This window comes from Andrographis paniculata, unplaced genomic scaffold (genome assembly GCF_009805555.1).
Source record: "Andrographis paniculata isolate CXL003 unplaced genomic scaffold, ASM980555v1 Contig51END, whole genome shotgun sequence".
NCBI lineage: Eukaryota > Viridiplantae > Streptophyta > Magnoliopsida > Lamiales > Acanthaceae > Andrographis > Andrographis paniculata.
In genome coordinates this window covers 1,474,025-1,501,630 of record NW_026137586.1, presented here as the reverse complement: position 1 = coordinate 1,501,630, position 27,606 = coordinate 1,474,025, and the positions used below count along the sequence as shown (strand labels likewise).

General features: G+C 32.1%; 3 protein-coding genes across 3 annotated transcripts; 2 read left to right on the top strand and 1 right to left on the bottom strand.

The window, feature by feature from the left end:
- Nucleotides 1-305: 305 nt before the first annotated feature.
- LOC127253756 (E3 UFM1-protein ligase 1 homolog) lies at nt 306-9,426 on the top strand. The gene is made up of 20 exons (XM_051278512.1): nt 306-593; nt 730-1,041; nt 1,360-1,626; nt 1,959-2,006; nt 3,028-3,093; nt 3,244-3,347; nt 4,642-4,735; nt 4,811-4,867; nt 6,067-6,502; nt 6,587-6,741; nt 7,054-7,119; nt 7,200-7,268; nt 7,347-7,439; nt 7,518-7,583; nt 7,692-7,738; nt 7,817-7,880; nt 8,075-8,152; nt 8,248-8,310; nt 8,826-8,918; nt 9,004-9,426. The coding sequence occupies exons 1-20, from the start codon at nt 420-422 to the stop codon at nt 9,106-9,108; spliced, it is 2,457 nt and encodes an 818-aa protein (XP_051134469.1). The 5' UTR covers nt 306-419; the 3' UTR covers nt 9,109-9,426.
- An 886-nt stretch (nt 9,427-10,312) lies between these two features.
- LOC127253758 (probable LRR receptor-like serine/threonine-protein kinase At1g05700) lies at nt 10,313-17,189 on the bottom strand. Its single transcript, XM_051278514.1, has 9 exons — nt 17,112-17,189; nt 16,509-17,031; nt 14,057-14,535; nt 13,813-13,945; nt 12,839-12,907; nt 12,563-12,634; nt 12,319-12,384; nt 10,715-10,786; nt 10,313-10,611 (listed from the first exon to the last, which is right to left on the bottom strand). Exons 1-9 carry the CDS (start codon nt 17,185-17,187, stop codon nt 10,443-10,445), a joined length of 1,659 nt encoding a protein of 552 aa, XP_051134471.1. The 5' UTR covers nt 17,188-17,189; the 3' UTR covers nt 10,313-10,442.
- Nucleotides 17,190-24,422: 7,233 nt separating this feature from the next.
- On the top strand, nt 24,423-27,606 carry LOC127253877 (receptor-like protein kinase HERK 1). The gene has a single exon (XM_051278673.1). It carries the CDS (start codon nt 24,920-24,922, stop codon nt 27,404-27,406), a length of 2,487 nt encoding a protein of 828 aa, XP_051134630.1. The 5' UTR covers nt 24,423-24,919; the 3' UTR covers nt 27,407-27,606.

Sequence of the window (27,606 nt, the reverse complement as noted above, 5' to 3'; positions counted from 1 at the left end):
GAATGGTCTAACACCAACTCATCAATACACGAGAGTTACGCATAACTCTGATGTATTAATATACACATTCCTTTTTTTTTTTCGTATTAATGTGCACATTCTTTTTCGAGTATATTGGATGAAAGTCTTTCAATGTGCAATGATAAAATATATTTTATATTTGAATATTATTTTTATAAGAGAATAAAATATATATATATATATATTTGAACATTTTTGTTGATTTTTATATTTTTTTACATATTGTATTATGTGAATAATATTTTGAGAGAATTATGATACTATCCCAAACTCGAGACAAAAATCCCCAAAAATTTCCTATTTGACATTTGCGGCACATTGCAACTGTAATTCCTGATTTCTTTCTTGCAGTTTTCCACTTCACAGAGGATCACGGCAATTGGGATCACGCCGCCGCCATGGACGAGGAATTGCTTGAACTTCAGCGACAATTCGAGTTCGCACAGCAGGCCAAATCGAGCATCCGTTTGTCCGAGCGAAACGTCGTCGAATTGGTCCAGAAACTTCAGCAGCTCCAAATCATTGACTTCGGTCTCCTTCACACCACTTCCGGGAAAGAGTACATCACTCCGGTAACTGTTTCATTTCGTTCGTCAACTTAGTTTCGATTGATCGTCGATGTTTAGTTTGAGAATTAATTAATTTTTTTTTTTTTTTTTTTTTTTTTTTTTTTTTTATCGCTGCTGTTTATCGGTTCGGCGTTGGTAGGAGCACTTGAGGAGCGAAATAGCGTCAGAAATAAATAAGAGAGGCCGAGTATCGCTTATTGATTTGGCGGATACAATAGGGGTGGATTTGTACCATGTCGAGAAACAATCGCAGGATGTTGTGTCTAATGACTCATCGCTTATGTTGATTAATGGGGAAATAATTTCGAATGGTTATTGGGATACCGTTTCTGAAGAAATTAATGAGAGACTGCAGGAATGCAGCCAAATTTCTCTGGCAGAAATTGCTGGTCAGCTACAAGTGGGCTCTGAATTGATATCCTCTGTTCTGGAACCTCGCCTGGGGACTTTGGTAATTTGATTGTTCAATTATCATTTTTCTTAATCCTTTTCTTTTCTATTTTGTGAAATATGTTGGGCTTTTTAGGGTGTGTTTGTTTGGGGGTTTGTATTTTGTGTATGGGTTTTGAATAGTAAAATTTTGAATTTGAATAGTTATTTTGATATGTGTTGTTTTGACAGTAAAATTATAAATTGGGATTTGATTTGTCGTTTTGGGGGGAAAATCATTGGTGGAATAGTAGAAAGCCTCCAAAAAGAGGTGTTTGTTTGATTTTTAGTATAATTAATTTATTGTCATTTGTTTGTGGATGTTTGTAACTTTGTATAGGTAAAGGGTAGGCTTGAAGGTGGTCAATTGTATACACCGGCTTATGTCGCACGTGTGAATGCAATGGTTCGCGGTGCAGCGAGGGGAATTGCTGTTCCCATGAATCTGTCTGCATTGTGGAATTCGTTGCAGGTTTTGTTGCAGGATATGGATGGCTTTAGTGGCGTGGCAGTTGAAAGTTCTTTCTTTCAGTCATTGTTTAATGGGGTTGTGAAGGAAGGCGAGATTCTTGGCTCTCTCCGAGCTGGCGTACACTGGACACCTTCTGTATGTGAGATGAAATTTCTTATCATACTTTTCACTTTTGAGTATTGATTATGTTTTGTTTTTGAAACCTATGCTCGTGCAAGCAGTGTGATGTGGAGTTTTCGTTGTTATTAAGGCTGTTGACATGAAATTTTAATTTTTGTCGTTTGTGAATATGCTTATGTTTACTGGCCATTATGGAAGCCTTACTCGTTTTGTTGACATTATTAGTATTTACCATTACAGGTATAGGTCATATGATGCCCTTACATGTATTATTCTTGATTATTTTCTAGTTGTTTATTGACATGTATCTTTACATTTTCTAGCTTGTGGCTTGTGTTGTTTGACAGGTATTTGCCTTGGCTCAAAAGGAATGTGTCGATTCCTTCTTTTCACAGGTGCATAAATTATCTTGTTGTATAAGGTCAATTCTTTGTCTAACAAATTAGCTATTCTAATTGCTGTTATTTTTATCACGGGTTTTATTTATTTATATGATAATAATGAAAGTAGCAACTATTGGGTATAACACTTACTTTCTTTCTGTTTTCAACTTTGCTATTTGCATAGTAATAATAGGATTTTTCGCTCTTCCCAGAAACTCTTCACATTCGCCAGAATATTATGTGAATTCTTGAAATAATAAAAATAAAAGTTTATGATTCACATCAACTTTAAAATATTATTTTCTTTATTTATTTATATTTTTGTGTTGATGGTTGAGTCAATGTGCACAAGAAATATGTAAAGTTTGTGTTATTCACGAAGCTGCTTTAACAACTAATGATTGGAAAATAATCAATTGTTTATTTATGTTTTCATCTGCTTATTACACCCTTTATTATTAAAGATAAATGAATAAAATAAATACAAAAGTATCTTAATTAAGATATTGAAAGATTCATCCCATAAGCTCTAACTCCTAGAGTTGGTTTCTAGGTATGTTTTAGCAACTGATGTTTCAGTTTTGTAAGAATTAGTGTCTATGGAGTTTTAGCTTGTGGTTTATTTTTGTCGTGAGAAACTATATGTTGGAGTTTGATAGAAAACAATACCTTTTCTTTCCAGTAACAGCAAATATATAATTAGGATTTTGTTATTATACTGTGAGTATTTGGTAGAAGACTTTATTTATACCAATCTTTTGTCAGTTTGTTTGGAAAATATCGAAATAGAACTTGCATTGGAATGTCTCACTTATGGGTCAGTAGGCTTGTATTCCAAACCTATTCATAATCAGAGTTCAACAAATGCCTAAAGTTTGGCACTCTTTAAAAAATTGAGACCAGCAATTTAGATTTTTGAATGATAACATCTCCTTATTTCTGAAATCATATTCTTATGGTTATTACTTGTCTACAGTTGAAAAATAAGACTGGACTACCGAGTTATTCACTTTTACTTTCTTCTATGCTTTAGAATTCCTACATAAGTTATGAAACTCTACACAAGCTTGGAATCCCACAACCCAGTCAGTTTTTGCAGGTATCATTATATTTTTTAAATTCCTTTCATTCTTTCTTTTTTTCCTTAAAACTTCTCTCAATAAAATTAATTTAATTCAATTCACTAGGAATATAGCTACATCTGTTGGTTATTATATAACTATTATCTGATTATGAATAACTGATGTAGTCTAGATATCCAGAAGGGAAACCACTTGCCAATGTCTTTGTTCATGGTTCACTGATTGAGATGTTGGATGCTTCCATAGAGGATGCTATTGAACGTGGTAGTTGGTGAGTCTCAAATGTATATTTGCATTTTGTGAATATCTTCTTCTAGTTGTTATCCTTGTTTGAGCTAAATCACATTTGCACCCAAGCTGTGCCATAAAAAAATATCTGTCTCGAAGAAATAATTGTTGGTATTTGTCTTTTATAGTAAAAATTTAAACAAAGTAATATATTATTTTTCACTAAAAAACAAAAAAAGAATATTTTGTGATGACTACCCAAAAAGAAAAGTGAACATAAATTTGGATGATAGAGGTTGTATTAAATTTGTGTATCTCTTGAGTTTCTGAAGTCAGGTTGAAAGTAACCCATGTTTTGAATTACCTTACACTCAACTATTGCTTTCTCAATTGAAACTGCAGTATTATATTGAATGCATAAGGCTCAATATTGTGCTACATTATCTTTCACTTGGTTGGAATTTCATTTGTTAGTAGGATAAGGTAATTGTTGATTTCTTATTATTATTGTGTTTTGGCTTTCCTGTATTACGCACACTGCAATAGAACTGTGAATCGTGAACATTTCATACCCTTCCTTGGATGCTCTGGATTAATGGCAGCATATTTTTCTATGTTGATGGTTTACATTGAAACTAGTAGAGTTAGGACCGTGAATCGTTAATAAAATGTTGAAATATAAACTAGTTGAACTCTTATGAACCATGGAAATTGTGCTGGTATATCATCACAATCATTAGATGAGGAATTTTAGAGTTGGTTTCGTTGTGCTTTGTTGTCTTTTGTGAATAGTAAAACTTTGGAAATTAAAATTTGTTTGAAGTGATGTTTTGAATTAAAATATAATTTATATGTAATATATTAAATGAAAGAAAATGTATGACGTGATATTTTCTAGGGGAGAAAACAGGTAACTCTAGATGCATAGCGAAAACACAACCAAACACCGTACAGAAGTTGAGTATTATTTATAGCCATAATATGGTTAATATAACATGGGGAAAAATTCAATTATAATAGATTCAAACGGGATAGATTCAAGACATAATTATTGTTAAATGACCCGCACAATTAGGAGATACATCATGTTGCACTTAATAATATTTCCAGCATACCTATCCAAAAGACCTTAGCATGTGATGTGGTTGCATTACTGTGTGACAGTGGGATTCAGACAAGGGGGCTCCCCACCCTACTATTACTATATTATATGACCAACTTACCTAAAAGCTTTCTCCATTAGATTATCATTTCTCCATTTCTGATACATCTTGTTTTCATTTTTGTATGTATTTCAGGTAGGCTTTATCATATGTTTTTTATTTTTCTCAATGCAGGATAGATTCTCTTACAATTTTACCACCATCTTTTACATCCCAAGATGCATTTAAGATTCTTTCACTTTGTTCATCTGTTCAGAAAGCTCTAAAGGTGATTCACTCTACTCTTTATTCCCTTGGATAATTTTCTCAGTGTTTTTCTGTCAACTTTCTATGTTTTGTGCAGTCTCATAGAGCTCATCTTCTGGGGGAATCCTACATTTTTAGTGACATAATTGTGAAGGTAATATCTTAAATCTCTCTGGAATATTTCTAATGAATGATGTGAAGTTTGACTTTGCATAGTTGTAAATTCTGAGTGGATAAAATTAAAGAATCTTCACTGTTATCTGATAGTTTTAAATGGAAAAGAACACCTATTCTTGCTTTGTATAATTTTTGTATTGTTGCTACACATGAATGAACTTTTTTCTCCTGAGTTTGCTACTGCTGGCACAACTTCATTTCTCTTTAGGTTGACTTATCCTTACACAGTGAGTAATGTGCAATCTAATGTTTCTATTAGACAGATGCTTTTTTTTTTTTTTTTTAATCAGAGCCAGATGCTATTTTGTTTTAGTGTTTCGCATGGCATGGGGCTGGAATGTGTTTCAAAATTCATATTTTGATTTAGACATATAAGATAGGATGCCCCAATGTAGTCTACCTATGACCTCTAATTTGGTTATGCTGGTGAAAGATGTTCAGAGTTCGTCATATCTCCTTTTATTTTGATTAAGTATTGCCTTTTGTAATGGCATTCTAGGAAAATATTATATCTTTTCTCCTTCACATATGTATATTTGCCCGTGGATAAGTAATATCCTTCTGACTAGCAAGGAGCCAAGCAAACATTGTTGAGAGCAGTTCAGCGGCCTTGGCCAAGAGCTCCTCAATTGCCTGTACCCTCATATGATTTGCCCCCCAACCCCAGATTTCCTTATCTCTTGATATTGTGATCGGCATTAGAGATTCGCAATTTGAGCCCCTTTTGAGCTGCAGAAGGAAATAGAGCTGTACTATTGTAGTTCGGATATCCTGTTTTGCAGTTTAATGGCATGGATCTGAACAATTGTAGTTCAGATGTCCCATTTGCAGCTTAATGGTCCCATTCTGTGTTTCGTGGGGGAAGCATGACTTATGAAACAGCTAGTAACATCTCTCTTGGTGGAATGCAGACAAACCCAACTCTGAGGAAGTTCATTCTGTACTCGATTGTTGTTATTGACTGATCCTTCTTTTGTGGCATAGCACTACCTGACATGCTGGACTTTTGTCCCATTAAGTGGTTTTGATCAGATAGCAAGATTTATCCAATCACATATTAAACAATGCTTAATGATGCATGAAATGTAGAATAGACACATAAAATTTTGCATCAAGGCATACTGTCGGAACTTCATGGGTGCATATGAATTTACTTCTTTTTGTAATGTATGGCAGAATTTGTTTGATAGTATTGAAAAAGAGCTGGAAAACTTAAATCTTTCTGGATCCACTGGGCTGTCAGATTTTTCACACCTCAGCAAAGATAGCCATGGACGTGATGGTAGCAGCAATATAGCTGACCCTGATGAACATGATAATCTAAGTGTCAGCAGTAAATCAGCTTCAGAGAAAGGATCTAAGAAAAAGAAAGGAAAAGCTACTGGAAGTTCTAAAGTCGGGGGTGAAGAAAGTGTTCCAGAGATGCAAGAATCAACAACTACTAAATCTAAGAAAAAACAGAAAAGGGGGAAGGTTACTTCCGGTGCACAGATTTCTGATTCAAAGTCAGGTGCTAAGAAAGATACAGAGAGGATGGATGAACCTAGTTTTTTATCAGAAGAATCGATAGTTCAGAAAATAATGTCACTGATCCCAGATTTGGAAGAGCAAGGTATGGTGTTTCTTCTTCCATGTCTTGGCTCGTTTCAGATCCACTTCTTTTATGCTGTCTTTAGGAAATTCATGTGTTCTTTAGGCATGGATGATCCTGAGACTGTTCTTACACCTCTGGCAAACCATTTGAGACCCAAGCTCCTACATGCATGGATGGAAAAGAAAAAGGCTGCCTTTACAGAGAATGCTCAGAAAATGAAACGGGTGCTTGATAATTTGCAACGAAAACTTGATGAGGTAATGGCATCTGGTTTAGAATGCTTATTCAAATCCTTAGCGACATGGTATTCTATTTTTACTTAACCTTGAAGCATGACGAAGAGGAGGAAGAGGTTGTTCATCCCTTAATATGGTTGGCAGGATTTAGACCTTTGTATTTACCATGTCATGCCTATTTTTTTTCACGGATCTTTTGAAATGTCTTTGCTCTTTTCATCTCTTAGTTGTTCAAAGTTTTGTTCGTTTTATTTTTTTTCTACTGAAATTTATTTTCTTCCAAGTAACTTCACTGTGCAAGTTGATTTTTAATCAATTGCATCTTCTTTCCAGGCATTATTAAATATTCAACTCTATGAGAAGGCACTTGATTTGTTTGATGATGACCATCAAACCGGAGTATGTTCTTTTGCTATGTTTTAATTATAGTTGCGCTATTGAATAAAAAATTAACGAGACAGCGCCTGCTTTGACAATAGGTTCTCCTACACAAACATTTGCTACGAACTGCTGCCACTCCAATTGTGGATATGCTCTTAATTAACCTGGTAACTATGCTGATTCGCCACCATTTAGTTTTTTAATATTACTCAATCTAAATTTCATGTTCCAAATTCCATATACAGGATATGCACAACAAACTTGGGAATGGAATTCAATTTGAGGAATCGCAAGATCCTGACACAGCATCATTGATCTCTGCAGATAGAATATCCTTGGTGAATCTTTCAACGTATTCTGCATTTTCTCCTTCCTTTCAATACTTCAAATGCTAATTGTCTGTATTATGCTCTCAGGCGAAGGGGTTACCTAGATCTTTGTCAACAAAAGCTGTTGTTTTAGTTGAAGCTTTGGAAGGGAAGGTCAGTGTAATGTCATAATATGATCCTTCCAATAAATCTGATCCTCGTAGATTTCTTGTTTACTAGCTAAGTTTAAAAGATTTATTTTGATAATTTTTGGAATTGCAGCGGGTGGAGTTATTTATGAATGCAGTTAGAGACTTAATGGAGGAAAGGTACGGAAGTTGAGTTTATCATCTAATAATCTATATATATGAGTCAAACCTTAAGTTTTCCTTCATGCATTTCTACAGCGGGTTAATATTCAGAAAACTTGATAAGAAATTGGAGAGGACATTACTGCATTCATATCGCAAGGTACATGTCTAGTAAATTTTTCTGTGAACGACTGAATCACTTACACACACACAGCCACACACATGCTTATGATTTATTTCTTATTATTAAGGGGAAATAGACAAGACAAATAATTTAAATCAACCATAATTGTTCCCTCTTAACAATTCTTCTTCTAGTTTAGTTAACTTTGTTTGTATTTGTCGCAATTCCAGGATCTGACATCTCAAGTTTCTGCTGAAACCGATCCTGTCGCACTTCTCCCAAAAGTCGTCTCATTACTATATGTGCAGGTTTGCCTTGTTCTTGTATAATGAAATTATAAATCCATCAACGGACACCAATTTAAATCTTTTTGTTTCGTCTCCTGAATTTGTTCCACTTGAAGGTGCATGGAAAAGCTCTTCAAGCGCCTGGCAGGGCCATTTCAGTCGCCATTTCTAAACTGAAGGTATATGTTTTAATTTATATATTTACCGTTTTGTGCAAGAGTTCCTCATATACACTATTGTTATAATTACCCTCGGCCTCACCTGAATCTCCTACTACTCGTAACGCCATCAAAAGTAGGGTGTGTTTGTTTGGGGGATTTTTTCCAAACTTTACTATTCATTCAATTTTTTGGTCCAAAAACATCAAATCAAACACTTAGTTTTCATTTTTTATATTATACTAAAAATCAATTTTACATTCAAAACATCACATTAACACCTATTTATATCACATCATACAACTATTTATATTCAAATTTTTTACTATTCAAATCCCAATCCAAAATCCAAACCCCTAAACAAATACAAATAAATTGCACGGTTAAAATGCATTTCTCAGTGTACAAAAACATATGGAAGTAACATTTGTAGTAGATGTAATTTAGTTTCTGTATTCGAAATTTCCTCAGCAGTTGCACAGTATCTTCTCCCGGAACAATCTCTGGTAACTCAAATCACATGAATTTATTTACAGGGCAAACTCGACGATTTGGCATTCAAGGCTTTATCAGATTACCAAAGTGCAACCGTGACCCTTCTAGCTCTAATATCTGCAGGAACCGGCGAAGTGAGTTATATCACAAATTCTTTTCTCATCAATTTATCTGTCTAGTGTAATAAAGTATGAGGTTGTACTCCCGCGATTTCTACAGGAAGAAGATTGTTCATCGGACAGAATTATGACAAAGAGGGAACTCCTGGAGAGTTTAATGCCGTCATTGAAGAACTTGGTGTTGGGAAGCAGCTCGCAAACTTGACTTTGTGAATTCAGTTCTCTCAGGTATACTCTTTAACTGTCGAATTAGTCGGTGAAATATAGTCTTATCAATTTGCTCCGGCCGTGGTTTATATACCATGTTCTGTGGTCTATATATACTCAGTCGTCGTCGAAAAACACCTGCTATTTTAGACAGTTTATACACTTTCTAAGAAGAACTTGATGAGTACATTTTAATGGATTTGTTGAGTAGTGAGCAAAGTAGGAAAAAATTGAATTGATGGTGAACAAATTAGGAGAGAAATGTGTTATTGGAGGAAATTTTTGCACCTTCAGCTCATGTAACTCAAATGATCATCACTATTAAAAAAAAATGATACTGTATATTTATTTTTTTTAAAAAAAACTATTGGATTAAAAACTTATGTTTCAATCATTTTATTATTTTTAAAAAATAAAATTTTATGCAAAATGTCAAAATGTCGTATTAAATATTTTTGATTGAGTTTATATTATAATTGATGTGATTTTTTAATATAAAATTAAATTTAAGTGTAATATAATAATAAAAAATACTCCTATTTGATTTGATATTTTTTATAAAAAAAATTAAAATAGTAAAATTAAAAAAAAACCCCACAAATGAATACAAATGCTGACGCCTATAATTGATATTAATACAAGATTATATGATACTCCACCTGTCATACAGAAATTAAAAAAATATACATTTGGAGTATTTTAAAAAATTTAATTAGTAATTAAAGAAAATAAAAATAGAATGTAAAATTAATAATATTTATTATAAATAAATATAGAATTTACGATAATAATTAAATATTATATTTTTCAAATATAATAATAATATAAATTTAAGGAATTAAAAAAAATATAATACAAATGCTAAAAGTACACTTCCCACACCACCGTCAAATCATCTTGTAAGGACAACTTGTAAGGACAACTCTTCAAAAGTGCGCACTGAGTAAATTTTTGGTCGAATCTAATACCTTACAAACTAGACCCGACAGGTAAATCACACTAGGCGAACCATGTCTATAATAGGCGACCTGAGGCGTCGAAAATTTAAACAAGATTACACATCCAATAAAATAAAATAAAATTATCATAGTTGATTAAGTAGTAATGTGTCTGATTCGATATGCAATTTATTTATTTATTTTTTTAAATTCCGAAAGTACAAGGACTGTATGGTTATAAAATAAATGAATACATAAAGAATAGAATCCAAAAAAAAAAAATTTTTAAAAATAAAAACAAAAAGAAAAATTACCAAATAAATACACTTGTCACATATCGTATAAAAATCAAAATAATATTATCCATTCTAATGTACGTAATGTGTTGTCCGGTTCAAATAGCCATCCCCATGATAACGAGCGAAGCAATTGTGACGGCGAGTAGTACTTCCGTTGAAATCTTATTCTCGTTTTTGGTACCCGAAGATTTTGGTTTCTTAGATGAATCAGAAGAAAGACACGATGCGTCGCGAGACGAGCATAGGTTAGGATTTCCCGTCACGCTGCAACATTGGCACACCAACAATTCAAATACTTTATTATCCATATCGAGCTACAAAAATGTAGCCTACGAAAAGAAATATGTACATTCTCCAATTTTCTTACTTTAAATTTAATCCTTTTTTTTGCGAGAGCGAAGTCGGCACTGTTCCGCTCAAATTGTTATTAGCCAAATTCCTGCGCGCAAAGCGTAATTGTATGACATTGAAAACAAAGATAAAAATAAAAATATTATTATTATTAATATAACAAAAAATAGTGTAGTAATAGAAAATTTCACTACAAAAAAGTTAAAAGGTAATACCTCATAGTAAAAATATTTTTGCGACGAAACTCATTTCATCGGCTATACCACGTTAGTAAAGGTCTTTTGCGACAAATATGACTTTTGTAAAAAAAAGTAAGTTTTTTACAATGAAAATTAAGAAAAGAGATATAACTACGAAAATATGATTTCATAGCTAAAGCTCTTTTGCTATAAAATTAAAATTTTTTAGCAACAAAATATATATGATTTTTTTAACCAAATAATTTTAGCTATAAAAATAATTTTGTAGCTAAAACATTTTTCCCATAAAGATAGAATTTTCTAGCAAAAAAATCTTAACGACGAAATTAATTTTGTAATACATAATTTATTTTAGCAATGAAAGTAATTTTTGTTGCTAAATTATATGTTTCAACTACAAAAATATTTCGTAGTTAATAATATTGTAGCTAATTAGATACTTTTTTGTAGTGTTTACACATGACACTCAGGTTACGTGTATGCACACGGCTAAATTTTTTTTATTCACAACTAAAATATGGATTGTGTAGATAATATATTAGAATTTCGAATAATTTTGAAAATAATAAAAAGTTAGAATAAAAATTAGTATGTGATGTGATGTGCGTTGAATATAGTGTTTTGTATATAAAAATAATAATAATAATAGATTTTCGATGTAATATTTTTTAAAATAAAATTTAATTATTTGATAATTTAAAAACAATATATTATTAATAAATAATTTAAAAAGTGAATTAAAAGGATATATAATCAGAGTATAAAGTATCAACTAAGGATACATTTTAGTCATTTACTATGCATGCTTCATAGGATAAAATTATATAATAAACTTTCTATTAATTAATACATAAATATTATATAATCACATCTTATATATACAAAAAAAAAAAAAAAAAGGAAAAAATCTAAGATATATAAGATAATTTCCATATTAAAAATAATAATAAAAAGAAGACTAAAATGATAAAAGTGAATTTGCAAAGAATTGATTTCGTTCTTTCAGAGTCTTTTATTTTAGCTCTTTTACAAAGCAATTATCACGACTTCTTATAAAAATGAATTGTTTTATCCCACAAACAACACATTCAAACCGCTATTAAAATAAAGGGTAAATTGTTTTTTTATTCTTTTAATTGGATCCTTATTATTTTATGTCTCAAACTAGTCTCATAAGTAAAAAAGTTTTGTTGTTTTAGTCTTTCGGTGCCGGAGATGTCCGCGTGGCTCGCCGGAGGCCACGTGTCCGCCAGATCAGCGACACTTGGCGGACACATAGATTTTATTTTTTTTTTGATTTTTTTTTAAAAAATTATTTTTAATTTTATTTATTTGGTCCAATTTAAAAAGTTAAAAAATCAAAAAAAAATTAAAAAAATGAAAAAAAAAAAAATTCACGTGTCTGCCCGATGTCGCTCACCTGACGGAACACCTGGCGGACACGTGGCTTCCCGCGAGCCACGCGGGCGTCTTCGGTGCCGGAGGACTAAAACAACAAAAATTTTGCACTTATGGGACTAGTTTGCGATAGGCTCCACTTATAAGACTAAAATGATAAGAGGTCCAGTTACGGGAAAAAAAACAGCTTACCATAAAATAAAAATCAAATCAAAATTTAAATCAAACTCCAAAAGAACACAAAGGTCATGTTTTTGCATACTCACAGTTCCTTGAGGTTTGCCAAATTGCCAAGGGAATCTGGGATAGGTCCATTTATATTGTTGTTTTGAAGGTCTCTGAAAAAAGCCAACAAATTAAAATTAATAAAATTAAATTAAATGATTCGGAAAATTACCTTATAAAAGTCATTTTGGCGCGTTTAATATTATGGCGCAAAAAGCAGTTGATACGATATCTTCTGCGCTAAAATGACTTTTATAGGACAATATTTGTCCGCCGTCTTCAAATTATTAACAATTAATGTATATGAAGTTTCTAACATTGTCTCAAGAGCATCCATTGAGCTCAAATCTGGAAGCTCTCCTGAAAGACCAAATCTGTCCAAAAACCTGCGGATTCGATCGATTTTCCCCGTCAGCGATTCTCGAAAAACTTTCGAGAAAAGTAGTCGAACAAACGGGATAAAACAAAAATAACTAATAATAGAAGGATCCGTGATAAGACATACTCCCTCGGTCCCACTAAAATTGTCCATATTATAGATACGAAAATTTAGAAATATATAATTAGTAAATACTATCCCGTCCGGTTCTAATGGTTTCATTTACTTTTTAAGTGTTGATATTTGAATATTGATTATTATATCAAAACATAGTAAAAATTAAGAAAAAATTGCAAAAATACTTTCATTAGTCTCTTATAATACTAATAGAATGACATTTATACAAAAATTTATACAAATATAAGGATATTTTTAATGTTAATTACAACGACACAAAAGTTAATTGTGAACGTTAGAGGCCGACGGAGGAAGTAACTAAGAAGTGTATTAGTAAAAATAATTATTGCATAATGCAAATAATTATATATTAAGATTAAGATAATAAATAATTTAATTAAGATTAAGAAAAGTATAAATTTATAATTATTTTTCAAAAAAATAAAATTACTAGGGATTGACAGAAATAAAAAAATATATATTTTATGTGGGATGGAATAAGTATAAAAGAATATCAGGTAATATATATACTCCCTATTAAATTATGCTAAAATTACTGTGCATGTATACTAAGAAAAAGGAAAATACTCCCTCCGACCAAATTTTATTATCTTAAATTATATTTGCATAATTTTTTAGGTAAATAATTTTTTTTTTTTTGTTATGAATTGATAATTTTACCATTTGCGGTAAGATAGAGAAAGCATGCTCAAATAAAAATGATCAATGAATAAAAGTAAAAATTTTGTATAAAAAAAAAATTTAACGAACAGAGACAGTATTTAGTATTCTTACAGCGCCTTAACACGGGGCGTGGAGCCGGAGCTACAGTTGATCCAATCCCACGAATACGGCGCCGGAAGACACGGATCGCCTCTCCAACCTTGTAGAATGGCGAACGCTTTTTGAAGCGACGCGAGGCCTCCAACTGAATTACCGATACAAAATTCCCATCAATAGCAAATAAGAATCCGAATAGAAATAATGTGTCGATTATTAGCGCAAAAAAGAGTCGAGAAGTGCGGAAAAATGAGCTCACCGTCTCTTGTATTAGTTCCCGACGAAAGCTCGGGCCCGACCAAGAAAAGCTCCAAGCCATTAATGAGAGGGGCGAGCGTCGAGTCATTGCTAGGGACGAGATAAAAAGTAGTGTTCGAAGAGACGAGGAGGTTGCTTACGTACAACTTGGTGAAATTTTCGTAAATAGGTACGATCGGTTGCGAGAAGGAAATGTTGTCCTTAAAGATTCGGAAGGATCGAGTGTCGTTTGGGGAAAGTCGAGAAACCTCGGAGAAGTAGAAGTTTATGTAGACCGGAATTTGTGCGCTAGGCAATGGGAGGAACAATCGGATGGTCGTCGATCGATTGGTGGCGGTGATGGCGTTTTGGAGCACCGCCGGAGGAGGGTTGTCGGCGATTCCTGAAATTCCGGTGAAGGATATATTGCTCGACACCGTCGTGAGGCCTTCGCCGGCGGAAAATGGAGTCCATATTCGGTCGTATGGATCGCTCGTGAACCTAAAAATTCATCCGTTAGATCTTCGATCTGTTTGATCGCTAAAAGTCAAGCGTGATAAGTAAAATTTACAGAAAAAAAAAAAAAAAAAAAGTATGAAATGGATGGTTTGAATCATTTGATACGCAAGGAAAAATTACTTATAATTCACTAATTTCAAAAGTTTGAATAGTATTCTTTATAATTTAAAAATTGTATGAGATTTTCTCACACGTCAGAATCAGAATCCTCGTAAATAATGTAAAACTTCTTTTTTTTTTTTTTTTTTTGCTTTTTTTTTTAGATATTGTACATAACATTCTAGAAAATGATTCAATGCAACGTTGCTAAAATATAAGAAAATCTTGTACAATTTATGCATCACCAGAGAATTGCATAAAATTTTGAAAATACATGTAAGTATAATTTTGCTGTATTTTAATAAAATCTTCGACTATCCCTAAAATTTTAGCGAAAAATTGCTCGGGCCTTGGCTCATTCCCAAGCAAAAATTTGAAACTTTGGGACATTTTTTCTGGCGAAGATTAATAAAGAGTTCACTCACAAACAACGCTAAGCAATTTTGCGCCGGTGCCCGCATTTTTTCGAAGAAAACGAGCTAATATACTTTACACATATTTGTTTATTTTTGTCTTCAAGTTCAATTATTTTTACAAAATATTGTATCAATGCGACAGTTATGGTGCTTATTTGGTGATTTGATCAAGTTAGCGCACTAATTTTGACAATAAGCATAGACATATAACATATAGAAACATATGCCGTTTATATATTGTGTTGTTTTCTATACATATACTTATTGTACTGAAAATCAATAATGTTGTTGTATTATCATATGACGTCAAAATATATATTCCCTTCGTCTTATTGAAATGTTGTCATTTTTCATTTTCGTCCGTCTCAAAACAAGGTTACAATTTTTTAATTTAGTAATTATACTACCTACCTAACATAATAAATACCCTTCCAACTTACACTATCTTACACAAATGTCATTACTTTTATATGACATAATACTAATAGAGACATTTTTGTCTTTTTTACTACAACTCATTATAATACTAATATTGAAATTCTACGTAAAAAAAGTAAATGACAACCTTGCAACACGGGATAGGGGGAGTATTATATATTATATTATATGGATAGTTATTTATGTATTATCTGTTTTGTATATTTATGCTAATTGGATCAATATTCTTGAACTATAATTCAGATAAAAAAAAATTAATCTCAAACACAAAATCGAATAAAATATTTGAAATAGAAAGCAATTGAATTCTTTTAATTTAAAATCTTTAGTCAAATAAAAGAAAATTCCACAAGACAGCTTGCGAATAGATATCAAAATTAAAATGCACACTATATATATTATATATAGGCATGACTTAGTCTAAACATCTTCAGAAAAACACACGACTCCACACGTCCTTACAAATAACATGCCTCTATGTCATTAAAAAAAATAATAAATAAATAAACATGTCTTCATAGTCAACTAGTCAACTCAAAAATTAGAAAAAAAAAATTAAAAAAATAAATAAGGGATCTATTTATTTGATCCTTTTTCGATTAATTTTTAAATAAAATAAAAAAAAATACTCCTGTTTTAATCCAAAGTACTAGTTTTTTTTTTTTTTTGAATTTTTATTGTAAACTTAAAAAATAATATAGGACTTTATTGATGAATAAATATGTATAAGATAGCTTTTGACAAACTTTTTTTTTATTTTATTTTAAGTAAAAAGTAATTATACACTTGTAATCACGTGAAAATTACAAGAATATTTTAATATTAATGTATAATTATTTTACTGTAATAGAAAAATGATATTTTTAAATAAAACGAATAGATAAAAGTAATGAAAACTACTATTTTCAGTTGACACTGATGAAATATAAAAATTAATGTAAAAAAAAAAATCGAATCAAGAGAATGTAAGAAGCTAACAAAAAATCGAAAAAAAAGCCGTACCGAATCGTCGATTTTGCGCCGTAAGCTGCGCGTCGCATAAGAAACAACGGATAAATATCATCGATGTAAGAATACATATTCGCCTCGAGTCCTCGGACCTCGAGCGCCGAAATGAACGGCAAATGTCCCTCCGTCGTTTGCGCAACACAAACGACGATCGAATCCTTTTTCATTACATAAATCACTTCGTAATAAACGTAGTCGCTACTCGACGTCTCGACCGTCCCCCAACGGTTCCCGTCGAGGAGAAGGTCGAAAGTCGGGGGCGACGACTTCCCGTCATAATTACCATAATTAAAGCTGGCCCGAACAAGAACCCGACCCGGCCTAATCGAGTCGATGTGGTAACAATTTTTTTTACGAGTGTCGAAAACTCGGAGAGTGTCCAAAGGTCGCGACACCGAACTATTCGATTTGACGGCGGCGACTTCTCCGGTGTCGATATACGCTTCATCTCCCAACCAATTTATGAGGTTGTCGTCCGTGTAAGAATTCGACGCGCCGCAGTCGATGCTGACAAAAACTGCATCAAGAATACGAAGAAATTAAGATTAAATGTGGGTATGGAGAGAAAATTTTGATTGAAGGTTGTTGGATTATTACCATCATCGGATGTGCTAAAGGATAGAATGTTGCAGAGGAGGATGAGGAGGAAGAAGAAGAAGTGAGATTCAGTCATGGCTGCCTAACCAAATTGTTAGAAGACAAATATATATATATATATGTATGAATGTTTTTTTTTTTTTTTTTTTTTGTTGACTCTAATTAATAATAAGTCATTGTTTTATTGTAAAATTTATGGGTTGTATTTAATTGGTCGTGGAATTTTCATATTGTTTAATTAATATTACTAATACTTTTTTAAAAAATTGCTATTTTTCGAGTGCATTCAATCTAATAACAATATTATTAATTTTTTTTTGTTTGTTATAGTGGAATTATTTGATTGTGATTTGAAATTGATTTGAAGTATAATGTTTAATTTGAATTTTCGATTAAATAATATTTTGATGTGAAATTGATTTGAAGTATATTATCAACTCAATATTTTTTACCATCTTTATCTCCTCTGCTCACAAGTATCTATTTCTTTTTTTTTAGTAAAAATAATTATATATTAATATTAAAATATCATTAATTTTTATTTAAATTAATAATATACTGTTACATAATATTTTTTTACCATTTTTATCTCTTCTGCTCACGAGTATCTATTTCTCTTTTTAGTAAAAATAATTATATATTAATATTAAAATATAATTATTTTTTATTTAAATTACAAACATACCGTTACACGTACAATTATTTCAAAATCTTGAAAGACCTCTTTAAAATGAGTCAGAAGAAAAAAAAAAAAAAAAAAAAAAAAAAAAAAAAATTGAAAAAAATAGATAATGAATCATGATGATTTCAAGTTGATCTATAATTTAAAGGGCATACAAAATATTTAATCAACATCAAATATGTTCCCTACTTACCTCATGTTGGAAACAAAACATTTGCTCCTCAATTATTATTATTATTTATAACAAATATTTTTTACTCCCTTCGTCTCATAATCAAGTATTCATTTTTCTATTTAGGTATGTCCTATAACAAAAGATTTATTTTCGTTTTTAGTAAATACACTATCTACCTAATATTATAAATACCCTTACAACTTCAAATATATTACACAAATATCATTACATTTATATCACATAATACTAATAAGGTCATTTTAGTCATTTATACTTTATTCCTACTGTATTATAATATAATACTAATATTTTTAAAATTCTGTGCAAAGAGCAAATGAATACGAGACAAGGGGACTATGTAATTCCATGGAAATAAATTAAAGTGCAGCCAAACTACTCGCATTTTTTAGCCATGTCTATTTGCAAGTAGACGCTGACTTTCGATTGATCGTGCATGGCTAAGTCAACTCGTTTTAGAGTCTTTTTTACTTTTGGACAAAGTCAAATTTTGTGGCCGTGTAATAACAAACGACTTTTGACTGTTTGATTTATTTATTCAATTTCAAGATGAAAATCAGGTGAGATGATTATTTTTGGTGTTCAGTTTTTGATTTTTTTTTTCTTTTAATTTTTTATTTAAATAATATTGTATTGAAAAATAATATAAAGATAATAAAAAAATTTATTTTATTTTATTTTATTAAAATTTTGTCAATAAAAAATATCTGTGTGGCACACAAAATTGAGAATTGTCATTTATTTCTTTATACTGCAATAACTACATTCCATTTTCAGCAAACAATTATTGCAGATAGACGGTTACTGCAATCGTGCAGTAGACTTGGAGATTGTTTGTCTCTATTCAATTTGTCTCGTTTCTAAAGTGTATACAAGAAACAAAATAGATGTTTATGACAAGTCAAAATATATAAAATTTATGGAAACTCACTGCACCCGATTTTAATGTAAGGGAACTTACGGCAAAATTTTTACAAACCAAGACTGAGGGTTGTATTCACAACTGAACTTACTGTTGGTTGCAAGTTTGAGAGTAAGTTGTAGAGAAAAAAATATTGTATAATGCTCTCACCCTGTATCCATCTCGATTTTTTATAATTTGAATGAGCGTTTAACACAAAAATTCGTTGGAGATCGGAATTGAACAAATTCCAACTGAAGAAGATGATCAGGCTTTGAGTTGCTTTATTTTCAAGGTAGGTCATGATAGGAGGTTGAGTTGAAAGAGTTATGGTTATTTTATGTTCTCTAACACTGATTAGTAGAATTTTTCTTGGATTGAAATTCTCCAAATGTAGGTTGATTTATAACCATACATCAAATATACTTCGTCGGATTGTGAAGAAAATGACTAAAATTAATGAAAAATATTTAAATAGAATTAATTTTGATTGTTTATTTATTATTGTATAGGACCAAAAAGTAACAAAAGTGGATTTGGATCAGGCTGCTGAATACCTTCAAAATAATAGTTACAATTTATATTATTAAATTAATAATTCCTTCAAAATAATAGTTACAATTTATATTATTAAATTATATTATTAAGTTAATTAAGATGATTAAGAATTAATGCATTCAGTATGGATGCTGAAACCCAATCTGTACGGAACAAAAGTAAATTAAATGACACTACTTTTGATTTTTGCTCTATAAATTAATAAGACAGTCAAAATATAGATTGATTACTCAACAATCTACATCCCTTTACTCCTTGGGATATCCTAAAAGGACACATTTTTGCCTTAAGTTCAAGTTTATCATTAAAAACGTATAAATGCATAATAACAAAATACTCTTAAATTTGATAAATCGACATTTCTACCATTCCAAATAGACTCGGGACAAGCACTTTTTAAAAGGTAATGAAGAAGACCTATTTATTAGGTAGGAGGCTATTTTAACAGCCTCACCCCAAAAATATTTGGATAAACCCGAAAAAACTAACAAGCTTCAAACTTTTTCCAATAGAGTTTGGTTCATTCGCGCAGCAACCCCATTTTGTTGGGGGTGTGTAAGTGATTGTCCTACGTCTTCTAATTTCATTTACAACACAAAAGTTGTTTGCAAAGATCGGTGAAGAAGGCAAAGGCAGAAAGAATTGACAAATCGGAGCTGCCTGGAGTTGTCCAGAATCGGGACGTTCCGTGAAGTGAAGCCAAGCCGCCTGCGAGCCGCTGAAGTTGATGGCCGTTGTCACCGTGCGTAGCTGTTCGAGGTCGTCGACGGTGGCTTCAGTTTCTTGTCGCGGTTGAATATCAGAGACGAACGACAAGTTCATTTCTTCAATTGCTTTAATTGTTTGATTCAAGTCAGAGGCGGGTTTGGTTGGGTTTGATTTTATTTTTATTTTGATTCGGTATTGATTTTATTTGATTTAATCGTTTCTGCTAATATTAATATTTCATATGTTTATATATATATATATATACACGAAGTTTGTTCGATAAAAAATAAATTCATAACAATTACACAGACATAAAATGTTAGGCTCAATAAAAGAACACCATTTTTTAAACCTATAGCACGAAAGCCCAGTAACAAATCAGGCAAATTTCATTTTCTTTCATTCATTTTTTTTTTTTCTTTTCTTTTATCCAAATTGAGTTTGTTTCTTTTGATTAGTTTTGCAAGAAATTTAGTTTGAATTTTGTATTATAATAATAAACGTCATTATCTTTATTTTATTATCTTTAATTATTAATTAAATTTCTAAAAATATCATCAATTATCTTTTTATATTTTTTTAAAAAAATAAAATATTAACTTTTTTTTTTTTTTTAATTTTAATACCGGACTCAAAAGGGACTAAATATGACAGGAGGAGGGACTAATACTTATTGAGTTGATTGTGTATTTACCTTCATTTTTATTTTATTTTATTATATATTTGTAGATTTTCTATCGTTTTTCTTTATATAAAAAATTTCAAATCAAAATATTTATTTTTTTATATTATGTTTGTTAGGAAATGATTCGAAACTCTATTTTAAAATCAATTAGTGATAAGTGACGGCGTATCTCACCCTTATAAAGGACAATACTTTTCATTTTTCATCGAATCAATATTCATTTCGAAATCAAATTTTAATTATAATCATACATATTTATATCATATCAAGCAATAATTAAATATATTTATTTATATGAAAAATTAATATTTTTTTCTTAGAAAACAAAATTTTACAATAAAAAAAATAATTTATTAAAGTAAATATAGCTTATTCATACATGGGCCTACATTTTTGTTTTTAAAATTTAAGGTTAAAAATTTAAAGTAAAATTTTTTGTTTATAATCCTTCTATTATGTGTTTTCGGCTATTTTTCTTTTTTGGTATATAAGGTATATCTCTTTTGTATTTTAGTACAAAAATAAATAAAATATTTTGTATTTTATTTATTGCGTTGAATTTTTTTGTGTTGAATTAAAGTATGCACAAATGATCATCTCCGACCAAATTTGATATTTGATTGTAACACACACCTAATTATGCAAGTTTTATAATATAAATAAAAATAATAAAATATCTAAAATAGTATTATTATTATTTTGAATAAAATAAATAACTAAATAAATTGTCAATAATTCATTTGATTGATTTTTGGAGAGGAACTACTAGCTAATTTTTACATAACATTATAAAATAAAACATTGATCTATTATTTATTTATTTATATTTAAATAAGGCTTTTTAAAATACTTTATTTCTTTTATTTATATAAAAATTGTAAAATTATGTTCTTGTTTATAACTAAACATCATACTTGAACCAAGGGGATATTTCGTGCATATTTTAATTTAACACGAATAAATTTCATGAAATAAATAAGACACAAGATATTTTATAAATTTTTAATAAATTACAAAAATATATTATTCAATTTACCCTAAAATTTATATACATTTTCTTTTGAGCTCAATTAAATCTACTTACTCTAAGTTAATTTCTTAATGGGTAACCTTCAAGAAAATTTTTCGAGTGCACACGTGAGCAAAGACAAATATACAATCCTGACATCCTATCATATTTTATTTTAAAAATACTTAAAAGACAAAATTATTTATGATCCATTTATTATTTGAAAATTTTGGATCATTCTCTCTTATCGTTCAAAAATTGTATAAACTTTTTAATATTTTAGAAACGTTGCATAAAATCTCTGTTTTTGGGTATTTTATATGATATATTCAACAAATTTACAAGTGAGTATCATGCAATTTTTAAAATATTATGTGCAATATTTTGTAAAATACAACAAAATTTTGTGCAATTTTTAAATATAAAAAAAAAATAGAGTACCAATTTTTCAAATCACAAGTAACTTATAAATAATTTTATATATTTAAAATAATAAAGTAAAATTAACTTATAAGTAATTATCCTGAATAATAATAATAATGATAATAATAATAATCCCTTTACCAATTCCATTATATTTATAGGGATATATATATATATAGATAGATAGATAGATAGATATTATAGGCAACATATTGTTGACAAGTTTTCCTAATTTAAATAATAATTGGTGCATTTTAAGAAGTTACTTATGCATCAATTAATCAACCACTTTGCAATATTTTCACTATTTTGATTTCATTGAAAAAAGTGGATCAATTATTTAGTCTAATAAATGGATAAGGATGGATGAATATCAACTATTTTTTCATTATTTTATTTTCTTAATTATTTTTATAACAATATTGTATTTCATATTTTAAGGTGTTGATTTAGAATAATTCAATACAATGCCCATAGTATAATGTGAAAGAGATAAATAATATACTATATAAATATAAATAACACAAAATACTAAATAAAAATACATAGTTGTAATGTATGAATATATGTAATGTGCTATATTCAATTGGGTTGGATTGAATTTAATTATAACATGTCATATCGATTTTATTTTAGCATAATATAATACAATACATGAATTAACATAATATTATGTAGTAACACTTAATATATAGACACATAGCAAATTATATATGAACAAAAATTACACATTGTCCCGTAAAAGATAATTCGATGGTACGAAATAAACTTGTTATTACGAAGTTATAGATCATTCAACATATTTTTGTAAAATAACTTATTTTAAATAAAAATATATATATATTATACTATTTTCGTCCATTTTGAATGTACTCCCTCCGTCCCGCGACAGATGATCCATTTTCCTTTTTTATCCGTTCTATTAAAGACTATTCATTTCTATTTTTAGTAAATTTATTTATCTTAAACATATTTAACAAATATAAATCAATTTAATCAAATTTCTAAACTCTTACAGGTAGGACTCACTCAAAACTTCTTTATTTTTATCTTTATTTAAAACTTCTTATTTTTAATAAAATTAGTTTTAAGTTAACTATAAATAAATTAATTAATTTTATTTATTTATTTGTATTATATAAAATTTTATTCTCTATAAAATGATATCCATATTGTATATATTTTATTGATATATAATGCTAAAAATATATAAAATGCCAACAACACTACTCATATAAAAATAATAAAATAATATCATAATTTATTATTAATAACTTACTGATTTACACTACCTAAAATATCGTATCCTTAAGCAAATGAGTCATCTTGACCGGGAAGGAGGGAGTATCATTTTAGAATTAATTGTACGTGTAATGAAATATTTGTAATTTAAGAAAAAATTAAGAATATTTTAGCAGTAATATATTATTATTTTTATTAAAATAAAAAATTGATATTTTTGAGTGGACAATCGAAAATGGTAGAAAATATAGTACTCCCTCCGTCCCATAACAAAGATATCATTTTTCATTTTTATTCGTTCCAAAACAATGATACAATTTCCTTATTTAGTAATTGTACTATGTACCAAACATAATTAATAGTCTTACCGTTGGAGACTCCCGTTTGCAGATATATGATTAATGACTACGTTTATCTGACAATTCGAGCTTTTAGGTAAGAAGGTCATTCAGCATTATGCATTTGCAAATTTTGCAGACCCCACTTGCCCGTGAGGGGGCAAGTTGAGGACTCCCGTTTACGGATATATGATTAATGGCTAATAATATATATATATATATATGAATATGATAGGATTTATGTTTCTTTACTTCAATTTTCTCGAATTTTACAATTTGAACTTTGCATTTTTCTTTTAAAATAATATATTTTTTTCTTTTACAAAATATTTCATCAAATATTATTTTAATATCAAATTCAAATGAAAATTTCTCAAACGGGATCGTACACTAATAAAATAGACATTAGTAATTACAACATCTACAATACTTAACAAACAATTTATCTAATATAAAAATTGAATATACATTAAATTACTACATTAACGTTATGAAATCTAATCCAACCCATTCTTTGTAGTGTGATTCATCAATGGCGGCTGTTGCTTGAGGCTTGCAGTTGCAGAGTCACATAATACATATATATATATATATCTATGTATGTATACATGTGATGTGAGAGCAGCCCCACTCGAGTGGCTTTCCGCCGAATATTTTACTCACCAATGGATCGGACAGCGACAAAATCCAGATGTGAAACCGCTACGTGTTTTTCTGGAGAAAAACGGAAAACTGTGGTTCGATTTTGGATGAATCAGTTCACACTCGGAGCGGTTATGCCAGGTTTGGATTCTTCCGCAGTTGACATATGCTTTTGTTGCTCCTGCTCAGCTCCTTTTCATCATTTCCGTCAATTTATTCAACTAATTCAACGATTTGATGAACTTTCCTGCTCGAGATAATCTGGATTTCCGATTGCTTTACCCGATTTTGAGCTTATTCGATCCAAAAGTTGCCGTGATATTTATTTCTGATTCTCCATTGATGCGTTGTGCAAATTGTGTGCTGCTGTTGTGCTATCGTTTGAGCTGAAACGACGCCGTTTGGTTCCTGATTTGTGCGAATAGCGATGTTCCGTGAGATTTGGGGATTTTCTGTGGTGATACTGAATCTGGCATATTGTTCTAGAGGATTCGATCCTGTAGATCTCTATTACGTCAACTGTGGAGCATCTAGCGATGCGATTGTGGGGAACATTACCTTCGTCGCCGATAAATCGGCGGCGAAATTCTTATCCACTCCACAGGACATTCTGGCCAACACCAATTCGAATTCGGTATCACAGATTGATGATTATTTCCCTCTGTTCACGACTGCTCGAATCTTCAACGAACCAGCTAAGTATTCGTTTCCAATTAGGCAGGCGGGGAGGCATTGGATCCGCCTCCATTTCTATCCATTTGTTTACCAGAATTACGACATGAAGTCTGCTAGCTTCTCTGTTTTCTCACAGGAAACTACACTGCTTACCGGTTTCGTCTCTCGAAATCCGACGATGAAGGAGTACTCGATGAACATCTCCGCCGGAGAACTCGCGATCACCTTCTCGCCGGAAAGCGGTTCGTTCGCCTATGTCAATGGTTTGGAGGTTGTCTCTGTTCCGGATAATCTTATCGCCGACGACGCGTCGCTATACGATCCAGCGGGGGCGTTTGATGGACTAATGAATCAGGCTTTCGAAACCGTTGCTCGGGTGAATATGGGAGGGCCGTTCGTGTCGTTGGCGAATGATACGTTGGGACGGAGTTGGGTATCCGACGGTTCGTTCTTGTTGAATCCGAATGCTGCGGCAAATCTGTCGATGGTTTCAGCTGTTCGGTATCCCGACGGCGGTGCGACTGCGGATACAGCTCCGCCAACGGTGTACGGAACATGCACGAAGATGAACTCCGATAGCAACCGGAACAGTAATTTCAACGTCTCGTGGGGATTTAGAATCGATCGGGGCTTTCGGTACTTCGTCCGGTTGCATTTCTGCGATATCGTGAGCACGGCAGCTAATCAGCTTCTGTTCGACGTATACATCGGTTCGATCCTCGTCGCCGCCGATCTTGAGTTGAGTTCGAGAACTTTCGGGCGTTTATCGACTGCTTACTTTATGGACTTCGTTACGCCGGTGATGGATCGAGAGAATCTGACTTTAAGCATCGGCCCGTCTCCGAGGAGTGGCTACCCCGACGCGATTCTCAACGGATTGGAGATCATGAAGATGAACAATTCCGACGGCAGCTTGGCCGGGGCATCGAACATGCCGACGTTCCCGGGATCAAAATCGAATCGTGGAATGATCGTCGGGTTGAGCGTTGGGATTCCGATTGCTTTGATCGTCTTCGGAATTCTATCGCTCGTGTACTACCGAAGACGGAAACGAGAACGAGCGACTCATTCGAAGACGTGGGTACCCATACCGATCAATGGCGGAGCGTCGCAGACGATCGGAAGCAAGTATTCGATCGGGACGAGCAGTAGCGACGGGTCTAACCTGAGTTACCGAATTCCTTTCGCGGCGCTGCAAGAAGCGACGAACAACTTCGACGAAACTCGAGTGATCGGGATCGGCGGTTTCGGGAAGGTTTACATGGGGACGTTAAGCGACGGGACGAAGGTAGCCGTGAAGAGAGGCAACCCGAAGTCGCAACAAGGTCTCGCCGAGTTTAGAACCGAGATCGAGATGCTGTCACAATTCCGACACCGGCATTTAGTCTCATTGATCGGATATTGCGACGACAAGAACGAGATGATCTTAGTATACGAGTACATGGAAAACGGGACGCTCAAAAGCCATCTATACGGATCGAATCGACCGAGCTTGAGTTGGAAACAAAGACTCGAAATATGCATCGGCGCGGCGCGCGGACTACACTATCTACACACTGGCTACGCGAAAGCCGTCATCCATCGCGACGTGAAGTCGGCGAACATATTGTTGGACGAGAACCTCATGTCGAAAGTCGCCGATTTTGGGCTGTCAAAGACGGGTCCGGAGATCGATCAAACTCACGTTAGCACGGCCGTTAAGGGCAGCTTCGGATATCTCGATCCCGAGTACTTTCGGAGGCAACAGCTTACGGAGAAATCGGACGTTTACTCATTCGGAGTCGTTTTGTTTGAGGTTCTATGCGCTCGACCGGTCATCGACCCGTCGCTTCCCCGGGAAAAGGTGAACTTGGCTGAATGGGCGTTAAAGTGGCATCAGAAGGGCGAACTCGATAAGATCATCGATTCGAGTCTCGTCGGGAGGGTGAAGCCCGACTCCCTCCGGAAGTACGGCGAGACGGCGGAGAAATGCTTGGCTGAATACGGTGTCGATCGGCCATCGATGGGCGACGTCTTGTGGAACCTCGAGTACACGCTTCAATTGCACGAAGTCGAGCTACACGATGATCCCGAAGAGAATAGCGCCAACTTTATCGACCGGCTCTCGCCCGGCATCGGCGATTTGGGTAGCGGCGGCTCGAGCAATTTCGTTGCACGGCCCACCGCCGACGGCGGCGATCTGTCGGACGTTTCGATGAGTAAGGTGTTCTCTCAGCTCATAGAATCTGAGGGAAGGTAAGTTTTATGTGTTGTTGAAATGGTAGTACTTTAAAAACTTTAGAGAATATAATTATGGAATGGTAAACATTAAGTAGGAAATGTGTCCGCCGTGCAGCGCTGATCAGGCTGACATGTATTTGTCGGAATACCACCTAGGTGCCATATAGATAACGAGGATTAAATATTCGATAATTTTTTACTTACGGGACTATTTTAAGA

Excerpts from the sequence above, each read along its gene's own strand:
- LOC127253756 (XM_051278512.1), top strand. The coding sequence starts at position 420 with ATGGACGAGGAATTGCTTGAACTTCAGCGACAATTCGAGTTCGCACAG. Across the intron at positions 1,627-1,958 it reads GCGTACACTGGACACCTTCT|GTATTTGCCTTGGCTCAAAA; the intron begins GTATGTGAGATG and ends GTTGTTTGACAG. Across the intron at positions 7,440-7,517 it reads CTGCAGATAGAATATCCTTG|GCGAAGGGGTTACCTAGATC; the intron begins GTGAATCTTTCA and ends TTATGCTCTCAG.
- LOC127253758 (XM_051278514.1), bottom strand. The coding sequence starts at position 17,187 with ATGACTGAATCTCACTTCTTCTTCTTCCTCCTCATCCTCCTCTGCAAC. Across the intron at positions 12,385-12,562 it reads TTGGCAAACCTCAAGGAACT|TCCTCCGGCACCGAAGACGC; the intron begins GTGAGTATGCAA and ends TTGTTGTTTTAG. Across the intron at positions 10,787-12,318 it reads TCCGCCAGGTGTTCCGTCAG|GAATTTGGCTAATAACAATT; the intron begins GTGAGCGACATC and ends CTTTGCGCGCAG.
- LOC127253877 (XM_051278673.1), top strand. The coding sequence starts at position 24,920 with ATGTTCCGTGAGATTTGGGGATTTTCTGTGGTGATACTGAATCTGGCA.